Genomic DNA, 18,352 nt, shown 5'->3' with positions numbered 1-18,352 from the left:
CTCCGTTTGATGTTCGATTTGATTAAAGGACTTTTAGGTCATCTGGGTATGCAGAATCGCGGAACGAAAAAAACTGGGAGCGCTATTCGGCGAAAAATTTAGGTCAAGTAGTGGTTTTTCTGGGGATGGGAGCTCTTTGAAGGATGGACGGTCTGGTCGAGTACGAAAATTTAATTGAAAGCCTCAATAGTGTTTTAATATTGATGAAATGTAGATCGGAATGTATTGAGTGCAACACTAGAATCAGCAAAACCGCAGGAATGACGAGTTCCAGATATCTCCAATTGAAATTTTCATTAAAAATTGTTAATAAATCATGTTAGTAAAATTATACGAATTTCTAATGCTATTTAGTACGACGGAACAATTATTATATTTATATTATAATATGTTTCAAATATATTTGTTTGTCATTATAATAAATATACAGGGTATTCCACAAAACGCTGGATTGTCCATTATTTCCTAAGTTATTATATCGTCCTGAACAGCTCTATTTTGATAGGTCGATAAAAAGAAAATATGCAGACCCATTCGAAAAAGTTTAACTTGACCATCGTATCTCATTAAATAATAACATAAAAAAGAATTTATTTCCACCAGGAGATGTGCCCCCTTGAACCGTGCAACTTCCCTATAAAAACTTTTATCTATTTCCCATAACTTAGGACTAGGTTTCGTAGGACGCTCTGTATATCATATAACATATCATTATTTATCAAATTTTATTAATAAATCTATAAATAAAAAGAATGTATATTATTGTCAATGCAATATTGTTTCATTTGTTGTAGAGGAATCCTGGAGTTGTAACAAGCGTTTCCTTTCGTTTCCTGTCATGCTTCCCTTCGCATTCGGCACTTCTAACGCCACGCGAATATTATTAATTGAAACAAAACGATCAGGCGAAAGTCTCGTACAGATGCAAACATTCATTAACATAACAAGTACATACAGAGACGAGCAAAACGAGCAAGTCGCGTTACAGAGTCTTATACTTATAGATGGATACATTACAAACATATACAGGGGAAAAACGATGAACGATCACGCTACTCTGACCAAACTTCTTATCGACTACCTGGTAACGCATTTGTCTAACACAGAATCATAGGATTTTTAAGAGGCATAAAAAGTGGTCAATTGATAGCGTAAAAACGAACGAAACTATGTACAAGAGCATTACATATGTACATGTAGAATTTGAATTTTAGATAATGGATTTCGCGCAATTGATTGCATATACTTCACTGATCATTTTACATAGCGTTCATTTGACACAAAAAGATAAGTGACATCGAAAGAATGATCATTTTCGACTGGCCCTTGGGTAGAAGGGAGCGTTGAAGTCTGAATGCAATTAAGAAGCCGGTAGGCACTTGATACTTAATAACTCGTAGAGATAAATTCCGCTCTCGACCCAAATCCTCGGACAGCCACGAACGAGCTTCAATTATCCACTATACGGTTCACCGTAGCACGAACCAATAGCAGTCTCCTCCTCGGTCTTCATTCAAAGCTAACTATATTTTCTTTTTCCTTCCCTTTTTTCAACTCTCAACCCTTCCGCGTTGCGTGAACTTCGGTCAGAGTGCGTTTGCGTCTTTGAGAGGTCTCCCTATCCCTCTCGCGTATAACAAAAAGAAGGGTTGCATCGAACAAAAGAAGAGAAGATCGATCGAGTGGACCGAATGCATGGTTCCTAATTAAAATGAGCTTGCACGAAAATGCAGTATTGTAATTAAAAACGTTCAGTCGATCGTGCAGAGGATTCAGTGCACAGAATTGAATTCGTACGAATATTTGTCCTATAAAAATTATTTTAGGTTCTACGTGTAATCAAGGAATTTCTATTCAAATTTTAATAATTATATTTAATTAGTATATGTTAATTATTTAATAATTAACAATAAAAACTTCCTACTCAAATTATAAAACTTTGGATCTGATGATTTGTTTATCCCTTAATTGCTGTTGCTATCTATAATTACTTACACAAAGCTATAGACTCGCTTTTGTAAGAACAGTCAATTCATTCTATCTGGTAAACGTTAAGATAAACGAATTTCCTAGCGCATCGAATCCTCCGTTGAAGTATGTTAAACGTGTTTGTATAAACAAACGAAGACGTACAATATAAAAGCGGATTCATGAATCAATGCAACACGAGCTGGCGCAAACTATCCGATGCCCGCGCGGGGAATTTTATTGAAGCTTCCGCGGCAACCAGTCGGCGCGTTTGCCTTCTTTTTTTTATTCTTTCTCATTTGTTTTTTTTTTTTTTTTACGTGCCAGCGGTGTTCTTACCCTGAAGATACGATCTCCTGACAAGTTGTCGGGGCTAAATGTCTCCCAAGTTCCATTCTCTAGTAACGTATCGACCGAGAGGTCGAACTCCCGCGAGCGGTTCCTCGATTTCTGTCGAGAACGAGAGAAGGAAGCCTTTTAACTTTCGCATTATCTCCGATAACTCGCTTTCGCTCCCCCTCTACTGCGTTGTAATCCGTTTTCCTCGACGAAGCTTCATTTTATCCACCGAAACGTGTTTTTCATCACCGTTTTACAAGTTATGGCCATTGGAAGTTAGAATGCAATTGATTTTATGACTCGAATTCTATTGGATTCATATGCAGTTTTCATCTTTTCGCTTTAGTTTTATGACTTATTCATTTCTTAACATTTATTAGAATGAAAATGAGGATATATAAAATCGTATTTTACGTATTTCACTGTTTGCTTTCGAGATTCTCGTATCACTTTCAATTATACAAATTTTAATAAGTATTTTATTATACTAACTACGGAAGAAAAGGAAAACTGTTTTATAATGCGCGTAGACAAAATGATAATAAAACGTAACGGACTCATATCTAATGAAATTGAACCTGGCAGACGAGACTCAACGGCGAATCATGTATATTAAATATTACTGGTAGAGATACTGTCTCCGCTGACATCGGATTAACCAGTCCTACTATTCCTGCTCGATAATGTAACGCATATTTATTGCTTCCAGCTGTTTTCCAGTTTTACTGTACAATATTTTACAATTTGATACACGCGATGTATTTGTTGATTTATATCTATCAATTTCTGGCTCAAAAGTCCAATTTGTTTCATATAAATAAATAAATGAAATCGTCCTAAATTCAATCGATTTTTTAAATTCTTGTAATCAAACTCGATGGTGTTTCATGTTTTAATATAACTTGCGAACGATTCTCGGGTACTCATAAAAACCTAAATTAGTGGCTAGGTATTTTATGAATCACTAACAATACCAAAGGGAACGCCATATGGAAAATAAAATCAGACGGAATTTGAAGTTATGGTGAGCTTTAAAAAAGAGATAGCAATAGTTACCATTGAAATGCGTTTGTTTAAAAAGCGAAGGGGGTGATCCAATTTCTCAGCGACGAATGTACAATAGTGTCGCGGGGCGGAATCATAGACATAAGAAATAGACCGAGCGTCCAATTTTCATTAAATACGTAAAAGTACGGTACAGAAAATATGTTACGGTATAGTTTCTCTCTCTCTTTCGCATGTCGATAGAAGAAAAGAAACTCTCCCATTCATTTTCTTTTTAAGTTATTTCACGCCAAATCGATCATTTTTTTATCTCGATGTTAAGGAAATCGCTCAAAATGATATGTGATTCACCCGAAATTAGGGGGTGTTTCATTCATCATTTTACTGCATTCAAAATGGTTAAGAAGATACAAGTCCTTGAATTTTGCGAATTTTGTCGTGAAAAAAAATTGGAAGTGCTCTTCTGTGCTCTTCTTTTAATCGCCTAATCTCAAGTCTATGTTTCGGGTGATCGGTCTATTCTCATAAGTGTATGTATTTATGGGTGGGGTATCTTCACGAGCGAACAATATACACGGTGAGACGTCAAGAACGTAAAACAAAGATTTGTACTAAGGTAATAAACGAACGAATCATTTGATAAAAATATAAAACATGTTCTTTCTTACATGTTATTTCAATTATTCATTGGAAATAATTATTATTGTACAAATCTCTTGAATCGTTCTCAATGATTCACCGTACGTTTATGTACAACAAGATACGATACGGGACATTACTCTACAGTGGGTGGTACAAAAAGACAAAGAGAACAAACACAGGTCGTCTCGTTTCTTTTGAAAAGGTACGGTGCCAGCTCCTAATTCTCAAACTAGAATGTCGAATTACGAGTGAACTGAACAAACTTGCACGAAGCTTACCTGGAACAGCGGCTTCTCGGTGGACGGTGACGCCGGAATCTGAACGGTGTAGTACTTTTGCTTGAACTCAGGCCCATGATCGTTTATATCCGTCACGGCGATCACGACGCGGGTCGTTGACGAGAGCGGCGGTATCCCGTCGTCTTTCACCGTCACCTGAAACGTAAAATCAAATCAGTTTAGGAAAAAGCGTGCGAGGAAATTTCAAACAGATGCGCATTGGGACGTGAATCGTCGAAGAGCGTATCTATACCCCGGGGGCTTAACTGTTACGTGAACAGGAATAAAGATTTCTGAAGTATTTTCCGAAGACGAGAATCAAAGAAAAAAGAATACGATTTGCGTTATGCGAATCTTCAACTGTTCATTCAAATATTTCTTTCATTTCACGTAATACTTCAAAAATCTCTTGTTTTCTTCAACGAATGTGTTTAAGTATATGTTTCATGTGTTCATAAGATTATTAGTGGTTTTATATCTTGATCTAATTGCTAAATTGAAAATTAACGTTCCGGCTAAAATTCTTGACCGTCTATGTCTCACTTACAATAGTATTATACCACTCTCAATCATTATTATTCTTCATTGTTATATTTTATATATGTTACCATAATTTATATTTTATACTTAATTTTCACTTTGTTTTGTTACTGTATATGGGTTTTACAAACCCGTGTATGAATAATAAATAAATAAACAAATAAGTAAATGTCATACTAGGGATAATTAAATTGATGCACTCATGCATTCTTATTTGCGCATCTTTTTTTCAGTCAAGAGATGTTATTAAAAGTAAAACGATCTTATGGTCAACACAAAGGATAAAGAGGTAATGGCCGAAAACGGCTTTCGTTAAAGAAAATCGTCGAATTGCTATCACTGACCATAAAGTATCATATTATCTGCGCGCATTTTCGTACGTCCCACGCAGAAGCTGGGCTTTATTTCGAAACCAAAGACACGTTGCCCGAAAGGATAACGTTTATCTAGCCACTTAACCACGTTGTGCGCGGGATACCCTAAGCGTTTTCCAATGCATACCTCCGAGGTAAACGCCAATCCCTAAACCCTGTTTCGATCCATGCTCGCCAAACCTTGTCGCCGATCGAATCTGCCTATCCATTTATCTTACATCATACACTATGTACTGTCAGTTCCAAAGGAGGATTGAACGAAACGAATGAGATTGACATAAAAAATATCATGTCAAATAAAAATGATCTGATCACGTACCAAATTTTCTGATCTCATATTGAACGAATATTACGAATTTTTCTTTCACTTATGTATCTTATGCATATAGTAAATGTCCCAATTTCTGTTCACGTCACAATCGCTACTCACTGGTTTATGATTATATATCAAAATGGTTTCACTCTATTTTACCCCTTTAAGGATAAAATTCCGAAAAATCCAGAAAATGATTTTTAAGCATTCGTATGTGAAACTTTTATAAGCAAAGACCAAGTCGATATCTCGTAAAAATATACCTTACCCCCTTTGAATAAAAATATTCATAAAAACACATCTTACCCTCTTTCACTACCTCAAACGTACAATTTTGAAAAATACAGAGATGCTTTATAGTACTTCTATAAGATTTTGGCATCAGGACCGAAGATTTTGATATCTCTAATTTTTGATATCTCGCTAAGTGGCTGTTTATATTGAAGTGTTATATTACCACGTGTTATTAGTTTACTACATTATCAAATGGAAGTTTACTGGAAAAAGGAAGCATAGACTGGTTTAAGTAGTCGAACAGACTAAAATATATGGTTTGCGTTGAACTCGAAAAGTAAGGGAAGCCGGGGTCTTTGTAAGCGTAAATTGCTCAGAGGATCTCACGACGGAAGTCCACTTAATTCGACGCGGAAAGCCTCGAAAAATCCCCCAAATAACGATCGTGGAATTAGAACGTTTTCCACGACGCGATGGGTAAACGTAACAATTTTCATTAATTTGGCTCGGAAGGACAGGTTCCTTTTAGTAAATAGTTTCTACTAAGTTCAAGATATTATTAAGCCTTAATTAAAGTATAAAGTGCTCCTCGGAAATGGACCATTTTAAAGGGAAACTTATTTCAAACCAGGCAATTTGTGCTAAATATTATGAACCGAACTCGCGATTCCATTTTATCTTTAAATAGATATTTTCTGATATACGTTTACAAACAACTATTTCATTTGTACTGTACAAATGTACAATTTTAACATCAATTAGATATTTTTTGATATTTTAAAAGAAGCATTTTATTATACAATAATCATATTAAAATGTATATAACAATCATTTTGAAATAAGAATTTCATTCGTACAATATCTATCATTCTACAGTATGAATGTCAATGATGTACAGTATGAATGTACAAAACGAATTCGAAAAATGTGATGAAAATCGTTGCAGTAAGGCTCGCGGTATTTTCATTTTGCAACACTAAATAGGATGAAATCGGAGTGTGTCATAACTGGGCAATCGTGAGCAGGTGACACGAGCCTGGAACATAATCATCAAATTCAACTGTAATATCTCTTTGAGGACCGGGGGGAGGGACGTCGAAGCGCTTGTGCCCGGAGTGCTTTCATTATTTAACATCGCGACGGCAGGTGGGACAGGTTTTAATATCGGCCGCGATCTCATCGTGTTTCTGCCGCTGCGACACGAAAGCCATGGCTGGGCTTCCGCGAAGCCAATTTGCCGGGCAAATAGCTACAGTGAATTCCACGTAAAAATCGTTTGCGACGCGAAAAATGGCCCTCGTTTATCGCTATCGATTTTAACTTCGCGTTATCAGATCAGTGGCCTTAGTACACTTTACTTTTGTAAAGAAACGAATTAACAATCGTTTGTAGAAACGTTCTTAATCTCAATTCATGTGTTCCATTCTGTACTTTTGTATGGGCATTCAAAACAGATTAAAATAATCATTTGAAAAGAAAACTAAATAAAATCTATGATATGTGACTAATATTAACATTCGATGATTGTTTTGGTTTTGGGAACGAATTCCTATTAACGATTGTCTATGGAAACGTTCCTGAGCTCAATTTATATTATACCTCTAATCTACACTTCCTAGCATACTTTTGAAACAAATTCAAATTATCATTATATGCTTATGAAGTGAAATCTACAATCCTGTGTTCCATTTTATTTAACTTGTTACATTTTAGGAAATGTAACAATATTCGATGTATGTGACTTTAGTACAGTGGAACACTGGCTCTTGAAGTTAATTTTCGTTTCGAAAGGCTGTTGGAAAAACGAAACCAAACTGTGGCGTTACGGGTACCGATATACGGAGCATGTGTTTGTTTGTTCGGAAACTGCAGCGTATCTTCTAACAGGAAACACGTCTAAGAACCGAATTATTCGAGAAGAAAGTCGTTCGAGAACCGAGATTCTACTGCACTAGAATTCAGTGATTAATTTGATCGTTTCACAATTGTTCTTGACTTAATACAAGATATTAAGTCAATTATTATTAATTATTAATTTATTAATTTCCAATCAAATGCGTACAAATTATTCGATAATAACTCCTGCGCGATGTTTACTATTTAATAATATAATTATACGTAAATAAAGTCACTGTCGGAATACATTAATGCTGAAGTTTCTTTTGCGCAATTTTCCATTCAATTGTAATTGCGAATGCAAACGTGAATTTGTAATTTGTTACACAAAGCTTGCAATTTGCTCGTTTTAATGAAATACTATGCAACGTTCGGAGGAGTATTATTCATAATGTATGTCGTCGAAAATGCATACTACCGCGTGATTTAACGCTACTCATACGAAATGAAATGCTTGGCAGTCGAAATTGCAAGTCCTGTATTTATACATATGTTTCGGTTTACATAAAAATTATTGTGAAAATTATGAAAAATGAACTGCTGCTTATATGTCGAAATTTCTATTCCTATATTTACATAGGATTAAGACATATAAAATCATACAAAATTAATCGTTTCTACGTCTTTCACATTTATAATGTATAAAATTTTTCTAATTTGTGGGATTATAAAAATTGTACATTAAATGTAGGAAAAAGATAATATATATCCAATAATAAGATAGAAATGAGAAAAACAGTGAGACTAGACTTAAATGTTGGAAACGTAAGCAGAATAAAACGAAACTTTTTGTTTCGTTAGGACACCCTGCATTTTGTACGACGTGTCCTGTCTCGAGGACCCTATTACAAAGACCTGCGTTTTCCAGGATACCGTGATTACGAGTAACAACGCAGCAAATTGATTGCGGGCTCCCCTTCGTTCGCAATCACAAATGTCCTTTCAGCTAAAGACCTAATCCTAAAACTAACTCAATTCAACTCTTCCATTTAAGATTGCGTGAGCCATAAGTAATGACTTTCCTAATAGCTCCGCAAAATTTCTAAAATATTCCACAGTGTTTTATTATTGTAATATCTAATAACTGTTAAAATTTAAATGCTTCGCCATTGTTTTTACTTAAGGGTTCATTCAACCTTAAAAACCTATTTCGAGCATTAGAAACAGAATAAATACTATATTAAAACAAATTGTATGTCAGAAATGTATTTGTTTTTATATTTCTAGTATTGATGGAACGCATTTTTAATTTTATTCCAGTATTAATCGGTTTTAATTCCTGCATCGTGAACTGTAATTCTCATTAGGTATAGAGCGAATATATCAGATGATTTTAGTACGAGCTACTCGAATGTTTTATGCCCTGATTTATCGAGGAACGCGAAGCCTCCTCATCTAGCTTGGCTCGGTGAAATACGAGTTTCCGGAGCGGATCGAAGGTTTAATTTAAATATCTATAGCTCTCTGCCGATGCTGTACTTGATACATATGTCTTTGATCCACTCCTATATGCTCGTAAGCGGATATTGAATTTTATTTTTTACTACTTTCTATTAGCTTGGAAATGATATCATGGTATATAATGATACTAGCTCGTATTCGATGGCTTTAAAAAGCTCTGAATGAGGACTGATAATCAAAACACGGAAATGAAGTAACATAACAATAATTGTGTAACATAATTTAACTAAAAATGTCCAAACAGAAAGAATGATTATTTTGAGCACTCAATATCTGACCGAATGATAAATAAATCTGCATCTTTGCAATTGCACCACTGCATTTTATTTCATATGTAAATTGCAAGGATAAAATCCATTGCACGATAAATATCAATGAGTCTTTTTATTTTCTAGAATACATTGGTAAATTTTGGAGATATGTAAGTTAAAGGTAGCACGTGAATTGATTACTACTGCGTATGCTCGACTGTGTGATCTGTTCCCGTTTCGCAGATATTTCATCGAAAACGAGAATTAACGTCTACCACGTGTTTTGGGTTTATTGAACTTTACTACCACAACGTGTTGTAATTGTAGTCAGTAGCAATTTTTATCGAACTGTTACACATAGCATCAATTCTAAAAATATACATACAATGAATATAAAAATATACATACAATAAATATTCATGTAATGAAAAATACTTTTGATGGTGGACATAATCGTCGTTCCGCGTGATTAATACTTCGAAATTATGTTAAGTGGAGCTCAAAGATGACTGGCGATCGATTTTAATTAACGGATTACTTTCTGACAACAATCTCCTTATTTGTTAGCCATCCGCTTAAAAAAAAAATGTTGCTTTTATCCGGCAGCGTGTAATATTTTTATTCCATTGCATATCCGTATACTGGGTCAGGATGAATTATTTTTGCCAACGGAAGCTCTCGAGAAAGAGCATCGGAAAGTGGCTTTCCGCGCTTGCGAAATTTATATAACAACGTTAAAATTCGATATAGGTACTGCTCGAGCTCGTTCCCGTTTTATTCTCACTAAAAATACGCGTATATCCCGTTTTAACATTTTTAAGAAAAATGTTAATCGACGAAAAGAAAGGTATTCTTTTATTCCTAAATTCGAATCTTTACTACCTCACTTTTATCTGAAGCAGCAGGTCTTTTTATTTCAATCAGTTGTGTACAAAGTACACAATTATATTATTGAATAGGCTAAGTGAAGGAATTATTTTTCGTGTCGTGATAGTGTATGCTGCGTTGCAACCTTTTTTCAAGTACAGCAGGTATCATTTTTAAAAACCAGAGAAAGTTTATTACCAAATCGTACCGGCCACATCTGTTAATCAGGGAAAAGTCGAAGGTTTTCCTCTTAAAGAGCCATTAGCGAAAATGTAAAATAGACAAGTGAACAAGAATTAACCACTCCCTAGACATCTACCCCCTCTACCGAATAACAGCTTTCCTAAACGGGAAAAAATAAACTTCATTTCTGAAGTAAATTCCTATGAGTACGTCTCTTACATTTATATTACGATTCATTTCACAATATTTGTGCGTCTTCGATCATTGTTGCGGACGAGCTTTTTACAACTCGGTTATTTCAGAATTCGAATAGCGATCGTCGGGTCACTACAGTGTACTCGCTTCATAAACTATGATGCACAATAAAAATCACGTATATCCACAGAAGAGGAAGAGAAAATTGTGCCTGAAGTAACAAACGGAAATATGGGGTGCGGAAACGGATGAAAAAAAATTCATATCAACACTCGAACGAGTACAACCGCGAACATGTACGTTCTCTAAATCTGGATTCGATTGCAAGCGACACGCGGTAAAAATAATTGATAACCCGATATCGGTTAATCGATACACGGGGTTGCCCGATACACGAAACCCCAATAGACCCTCGTTCGATGGATATATATATATATATATATATATATATGTGGCTATTTTTCGTGCGTGTCGCATATATATGTATAAAATCCTTAAGCTCAATTTATACTAACCATTATAATATAGGCAGTAGGCAGTTGACATAATGTCTTACAATGTACCTAATTGTCAAGTTGCAGAATTTGATACAGAATAGTGCACTTATGGTATTAACTAAAAAAATGAAATTTAGGTAGAAATTTCTTTGATCACTTGAGCATAAAATTACAATATGTATTGTTAGAAAGACTGTTTATGCATTTGTTAAACTCCAGATTTGACCTCATTCATTAACAGACGGTGTAGCTGTACATGCAAACACGTATTCCACAAATCTGGTCGTCCGTAGAATTTTGGTTGGCTTTAAGATTAATTGGGACGAGTAATCTAGGTCCAATGGTTAACCCATTTGCGTTATTCGAAAAAGTGGAAAATTGGCCCATATCAACAAAATTCCACACTTGTATGAGCTTACGATGAAAATGGGGGAAAACAAGATAGGAACAGGTTTACTAGGGATGGCATGAATAGGTGAAGACAGCAGTCAAACTGAGTAAGAATGTTTTTCGTAAGATAGGTTTCAGGTGTTTGCCGTCATATAAATGCATAATACTCACTGTCTGGTATTTGTTTTCGATCCTTGATAAAATTTGATTGATTAAGATTTATCTATATCACAACCAAATATTTATATAGTATGAATCGAGTCTTATTGCTATGTTTGGTCAGGAACGAAGCAGTGTCTTCCCACGTAATTAAACTACACCGTTTGTGGCGGTGTTCCACAGATTATGAAAACGGCTCTCGATTGGATAGTTGGGATTTAATAAAATTTTCGTGCACATAGATCGCCTTTTTTTATATGGACGTTTTACGTGCTGTTTTTATTTTTTGCTCTTACGGTCCGAAAAATGAACTTCCAATATTGGCAGTAAAACGATCCGAAAATCGGCGCGGGAAACCGATAGGTCATAAAGTTTCCCCGGATTTACTTACAGTGTATCTAGTGGTGATAAAAGAAACGTTTGATGCACGATAAAATACTCGGTCTGTAAAACGTACCAATAACATTCCAACCAACTTTCTGATCAAACTTTACATTCAGAAGTTTATATGCTGTATTGCGGATTTTTAGGTAAAATAAAACATTTTTGTTAGAAATAAATAATAAATTAGTATAACTACAACTGTTTTTATGAAAAATTGTTTTGATATCGACTCTTCATAATGTCATTGATCTTTTATCTTCCCTAAAATCGCAAAGACGATCGCAAAGACAGCGGCGATTGTAATCGCGAATGGAAAGCTGAAATTTCACGATATCAGCAGCAACACAAGTGGAAAGTGGAATAACGGTAACGATCACAGTTAGCGAGATAAAGGAAATAAGGAAAACGCGTTGGATTCTATGGGAAGAGGTATATTGGCGAAAACCTGTTAGAGATCTATTCAATCGGTTCAAAGTACAACACATGTTTCAGTTCTTTATTTTGATCATTGCACCTGCTTTAATATTGTCATCATGTAAATATTTCGTTTATTACTATTGTATAAAAAGCCTCTCAAGACAAAGTTACATTGCATCAAGGCGAGCATGCATTAATGATTAGATTCTTTTAGTGTTATTATTTTACGAGATTTCCATGTCAACGACGGTTCTTTAAACGGGAGTCTATATCTATCTTTCCACAGACATGTGGAGTGTGAATAATCGTTCCCATCGTTTAATCACTAGATATTATACTACTCTCGATTCACGTGACACATATGTATACCTGGCATTTGTTTTTTAATAAAAAATTAGCTGTTACCTCAATCGAAAAACAAATACAGGGTACCGTCTAAAAAAATACCGGTGGCATTGATATGTCGTAAAAAATGGTACTAAAAAAGAAGTCTGTCTCACAACACATGTATATTTTAAAACAGTGTGTCCGGAAAAGTCTTTTTATACAATAGTACATAAGGGAGATACTTAAGTGATCCTATTTACCTGCTCCATCCTATTACAATACTCTATGTAGAGTGCATCTGAATATGAAATATACGTCTGCAGTATGCATTGATTGTAATGTAAAAGGCACATATCTACATCTACTAATGCTTTAATGTTTAGCAATGAAACTTATTCGAACAGAGTGAAGGAAGATACGAATTGCTATCCAAAACTACTTTAAGTTTCCACTGCGATATTCCAAAACTTGAATACTTATAAAAAAGTACTAGACACTGCGTTTGCATTTACAATGATAACTTTATGTTTTACAACATCAACTCATAGTATTCGTACGCGACATATAAGAAATGCTCGATTCGAAAGCTAAAAACAGAAATGGGATAGTAATCTGCGGTAAACTGAAAGGGCAAATCGTTGGCAGATCACAGCAACGAAAATCGGGCTTTAGAAATCCGAGACAATGGATACCTATGTACGTCGAGGCTTACGCATTCGTTCTCTCTTTTTCACTGCTTCGTATTTTCCCTTTCCGAACCTACTGGCACTGGTGGTTGTTCCTAACCCGTATGGGACGATGTACGCGCCTCCGGCGTCGACATTTTTGAATAGCACCCATCCTGATTAGTTCTCTCTGCTTTTTACCTTTGCCTTTTCGATGCTGACCTGATTTTACCTATCGTTGTTTAACCGTCTGTGTTTTTTCCTTCCCGTCGTTGCTCTCTTTTTCGCTGTTTCTGTGTCACTATTTTCTTTCTTGTCACGTTTCAAATACCGTAACATTTTTTAGGAATACAATTGAAAAGATAAATTCACTTAAATAATGTATTTGAAAGCTTGTTGCAAGTATAAAGTGAACTTGAAAAAATGTTCAATATTAATTCTTCTAATTATTCAAATTCAGTGTTTATCTGAAAACGTTTCACAACAGGTGCTTTTATCTTATTAGAGAATATCAATAAGTCGGAAGTTGGAAGTCAATCTCGCGAGAGAATCGCCGCTGGGCCGTAATTAATAATTACGCTTATACTGACAGCTCGTTAATTGAAGACAAACTTGGTTCACCCGGCAAAAACAGCCAGACAATTAAGAGAAGCAGTGGTAACTACGAACAAGTATTCGATAACCACCATCGTCCATTGCTTTCGGGCTAGTTCTAATAATTAACGTCCGTAATTACCAGAGAATGTTTTTTGTGATAATATTTTCTGGTCCCGTGGCCGTGAATTCGCACCACGGTCGACTACAAAACCAGCAAGACAATTCTTACAATCCAACATTTCTTTAGATGCTCTGTTTCCAATTAATGCATAATTCGACATCTCTTTTTATACACTCTGTTTCATATTTACACACGAACTGCGTATAAATAAATTAGGTACAATAACAATGGAAATCAACGTTTGAGATTATTTCTGTACAAGATGTGTAAACTCTACCACGGAACTTGTAAGCCTGGATACTCTACTTGTGTCTGACTAATTACATTTCATTCTACTGTTTTATTATACTACTTCAATGTTGATAGACTGAACAATAATATATTTAATTACATAAAATTGTAGAGCATTTCGAAGAAGGCACACTTAACAAGTTTNGTACTAAATTTCATATCAATCATAAAATAAAAATTACTATAATAATTCTTATAACGACTGTTACAGTTCATAAATATAGTATCGGATAATGAGTTAATTATGGCATCAAACATTGTACGACATATTTTATTATATTTTTAGCTGGCAGTGTATGATGCAACTGAGTTAAATTGAACTTTAGGAAAAGGCGAATGATCGATATCTAGTATAAGAAGCCTCGTTTGCAGCTAGTTCTTCCGCGAGCACGCATACGGCATTGGCTTCCGGTAAAGCCTGCCAATTTCCGGTGACCGTCGCGGGAAAATATCGCGCGTATTCAGCATCTTTCGAAGCCGGTTAACCAAACCGAGAGCCGGGACAAGAGAGGAACGGAACAAAAAGAGTAAAGAACCGATCGCGAAAGAAAAAAGCTCGTTCAGCAACGGTGAATTCTCCCTTTTTTCTTCCCCCATTTCTCACCGCCTCCTCCTATCTCCACGTTCAGTTTCTTCTTATTCGAGAAGACTCTCGGATACTCGAACCAGGTGCTAGACTTGCTTAATTGGCATTCTTCCCTAATACATGATAAGCTTCACTTTTTGGAATTACGTACACTTATACACATCGCAGAAATCTGGCCTTAAGTTGTTAGACAAACAAGTATATAAAATATAAAATTAATCAATATTACTAATCGCAATATTGATTATTATGAATTCAAAAAATGATACAAACAAAAATCCTTCAGTGATATTGAAATATGAGTGAAAATCTTTTTTAATTTTTTTTTACTTTCATGATAACTAACAGAATTATCACACGCTATTTTATTATCGATCGAAAGAAAAATGCTCATTCAGCTCTTTTTCTACAGACTCCTATCGATTTCTTTTTATTCTTAAGGCCAGAGGACTCTTGGATACTCGAAACTTGCTTAATTGACATTCTTCGCGTCCTTCTACTTCTATCTCTTTGCGTTCACGCCTGGCTTTATTTTTCGACCTGCTGTCGCCTTTCAGAGCGTGACACCGCGAAGAGCATCGCTTTGACGGTTGCGAAATACGGAGAGCACTTGTTGCGAGACGTTTCTTAGGGGAGTTCATCGTGTGTACAGTGTTCGACAAAATTTTATATATGCGCGTACCTATTTTCATAGAAAATACATATTTTGGGTCATTTTATATGTTGGATAGATGGTTCAATAAAATTATTTTAGGTTTGTTTATAACACGACTTTCACTTTGAGGCAGGTAAAAAGCAGATGAAAAAAGTTCTTACGTGAAAATTAAATTTGACTATCGGCAGATTCGCCGCGTTATTAATTACTAAGTTAATTGGCCGTGTGGTTGAAAAACATGGGTTAAGGATAGCGCGACACGAGGCCAGGCTTATTAATGCAGTTGGCTCGCGCCAAGCCGGAGAGGTTCAGCGGTGGAAATATTTTAGCGCGTGTCGCTGAGAGAAGAGACGCGCGGTGAGAAAAAGCATGAAAAATCGCCGCTATTAATAAGCCGGCAAAAAGCTTTCGGCGTGCTTCGTCGAGCTGCAACGACGTTACGGGACTGTAAGCGGATAGCCTTTCACAGTTATGCGCCCCGGGGATGCAATACCTCGGTTGTTGCGTAGCAAGCCAGTTTTTCGGTGTGCCTACGTACGTCCGTTCTCGTTCCACCGTTCTCTTCGTCAAATTCATATTTATTTGTTCACACGCTTTGTCTCACTTTGACTTAAATGTGACGAAATATAAATGGAGTGTTTTAGATAATAACTATTGTAATACTGTATCTGTGTGTGTCTAACCAGAGGGTAAGCAAGTTTCAAGCCTCCTTCGGGTAGAGAACGTGCCTTTCAAAGAAGGCCAATGAAGCAGAAACCCCCGAAAACTCTACAATTGAAACTCTCATCCTCTTCTCATGATAACGGAAGTCACAACTTCCTTTCTTCTTTTTCTTTCCACATTTTGTGTCTCATCAAGAGATTTTTGTACAAAAGATCTAAAAAACGAAATCTAGATCAAGATTTCATTTATATACGATCGAGGCAATGCATATATTTTTTAAATTGGTAATTTTTTTTAGTCAAATACAACATGCGTGTAGTTTTCAGATTATGCACATTTTTTAAATTAATTCTTTGAATTGTATAATTCTGCATAAAAGTTAGCAATGTATTTATTAAGTTGACAAATAGACAAATTCATTCGGCATCTTTTCAACTCTGAAATCGAATCACAGAGCGTCTATATGACTTTTCAATCTTATATGTCATTTTCATGGTAAATATCAGTCAAAGTGAAACTTGAAAACTCATTAACATTAAATATCTGCAACCTGTAAGCTCCTAACCCGAAGACTTGCAAGTTATCCCGCTTGCCTCTATTGTTCCCGATAATAACAATACAACGAAGCCTTCGAACGACCTACTTTTCAATAGAGAGAAGAAGGGGCATTCTGTATTAAGGGGACTTGGTAGTTCCTTATCCGTCTAACGATGAATTGTGCTCTGTTTAATGTCGGGATGAAGGACTTTAACCTCGGTAGGTTGACTAAACAGGAAGTTTCTGGAATAGCACTCTGATGAGAATTGAAAAACTTTCTCGAATACAAGTTTGAGAAGCCTCCCCTTAGAACATGCATTTAAAGCGATTCTTCTGACAATCAACTAATCACAAACAATCAGCTAATAAAATCATTTTTGTTGAATTATACCCCCATAATTTTTATTTTAAGTTTGTTAGCATTATCTCCAGAGTTTATAAATAGAAATTTTAATAGTATTTATTATTCCATGCTGTGTAGCTTTCGGGAGCTTCCTTCCCTTACATTATTGCTGTACAATTATTTTTTTATTTTACATTTTCCTTCTGCCACCTTCCACCCCTCAGTCTGCTTATTCTTAGAAGGTTTTCCCCTTACATGAGATACTTTAACTTTTCTAATAATAAATTACAATCATAACCAGTTTCTCCTTATGCAGAATCAAAATCAATATTTTTATGTTATTTAAAATAAACTTGTCGTCCAATTTTATCTCTTTACAATCTATTTAAATTTTCTAATAATCGTTTTGTGTAAAAGCTTAAACACAATGGATAGAGAATTTAGATTTTTTTGATTACCAAACGTTTATGTATTAAAACAAGCATTTTGTAGTATAATTTTCTTACTTTATACAACAAAAACATATTTTAATTTCATAAAACTGTCAGAATATTATAAAAAAAGACAGTTTAAATCCCGTGTAAAATCGCTGGGATTCAACAGTTCTTCCGACATATTTCAAAGCAGGTTCGGCATTTATTTTTTCAGAGAACAGTCTGTCGCCCGGGAACTTTTGAATAAAACGCAGCGCGGACATTCTCCGCGTATTTTCCTTTTTTTTTTCTTCTGACAGCGGGAATTTTTAATTTCCGTTCCGCGCGAACTCCGCTTTTTACAGTGTACCGACGTATAACTCTCTCGTAAAAGGAACGTTCATTTACTCGCGGATTTTGGATACCTTCGATTTGCTTTACGTAACACGAGAAAAATGTTAAACAGACGAAGAAATTAATGAACAGTAATGAATTGTACTCTGGTAGTAAAGATGAATTTAATAGAACTTGAGATGAAAGAGGGATAAAACTCGTGAATTATGAAACATTTATCGGTACATACAAAAGTCAGTCTCTCAATTCTGAAAACCAATATATTCATATTCGATTTTTCTTTAATACGATTCATGTTAATTAATCATAGCCCAGTTATAAAAAGGAACACTTTGAAGATCAGTATTAAAATTTTTTATTCAAAATTGCTGTTCCCTAAAACCAACAATGTTATTATTAAAATGATT

The 18,352-nt window shown here is 35.2% G+C and overlaps 1 protein-coding gene across 1 annotated transcript in view; it reads right to left on the bottom strand.

Annotated features, from left to right (window-relative positions):
• kug (FAT atypical cadherin kugelei) overlaps window positions 1-18,352 on the bottom strand; it is a 62,408-nt gene that overhangs the window by 23,801 nt on the left and 20,255 nt on the right. The window contains exons 5-6 of the mRNA XM_026814248.1: window positions 4,233-4,388; window positions 2,308-2,418 (exon numbers count right to left, since the gene is read on the bottom strand). Coding sequence (XP_026670049.1) covers window positions 2,308-2,418; window positions 4,233-4,388 — 267 coding nt within the window. The remainder of the gene's footprint in view (window positions 1-2,307; window positions 2,419-4,232; window positions 4,389-18,352) is intronic.

The sequence above is a fragment of the Ceratina calcarata genome, unplaced genomic scaffold (assembly GCF_001652005.2).
Source record: "Ceratina calcarata isolate Rehan_Ccalc_2016 unplaced genomic scaffold, ASM165200v1 scaffold371.2, whole genome shotgun sequence".
Taxonomy (NCBI): domain Eukaryota; kingdom Metazoa; phylum Arthropoda; class Insecta; order Hymenoptera; family Apidae; genus Ceratina; species Ceratina calcarata.
This window is presented reverse-complemented; position numbering and strand designations above follow the sequence as displayed.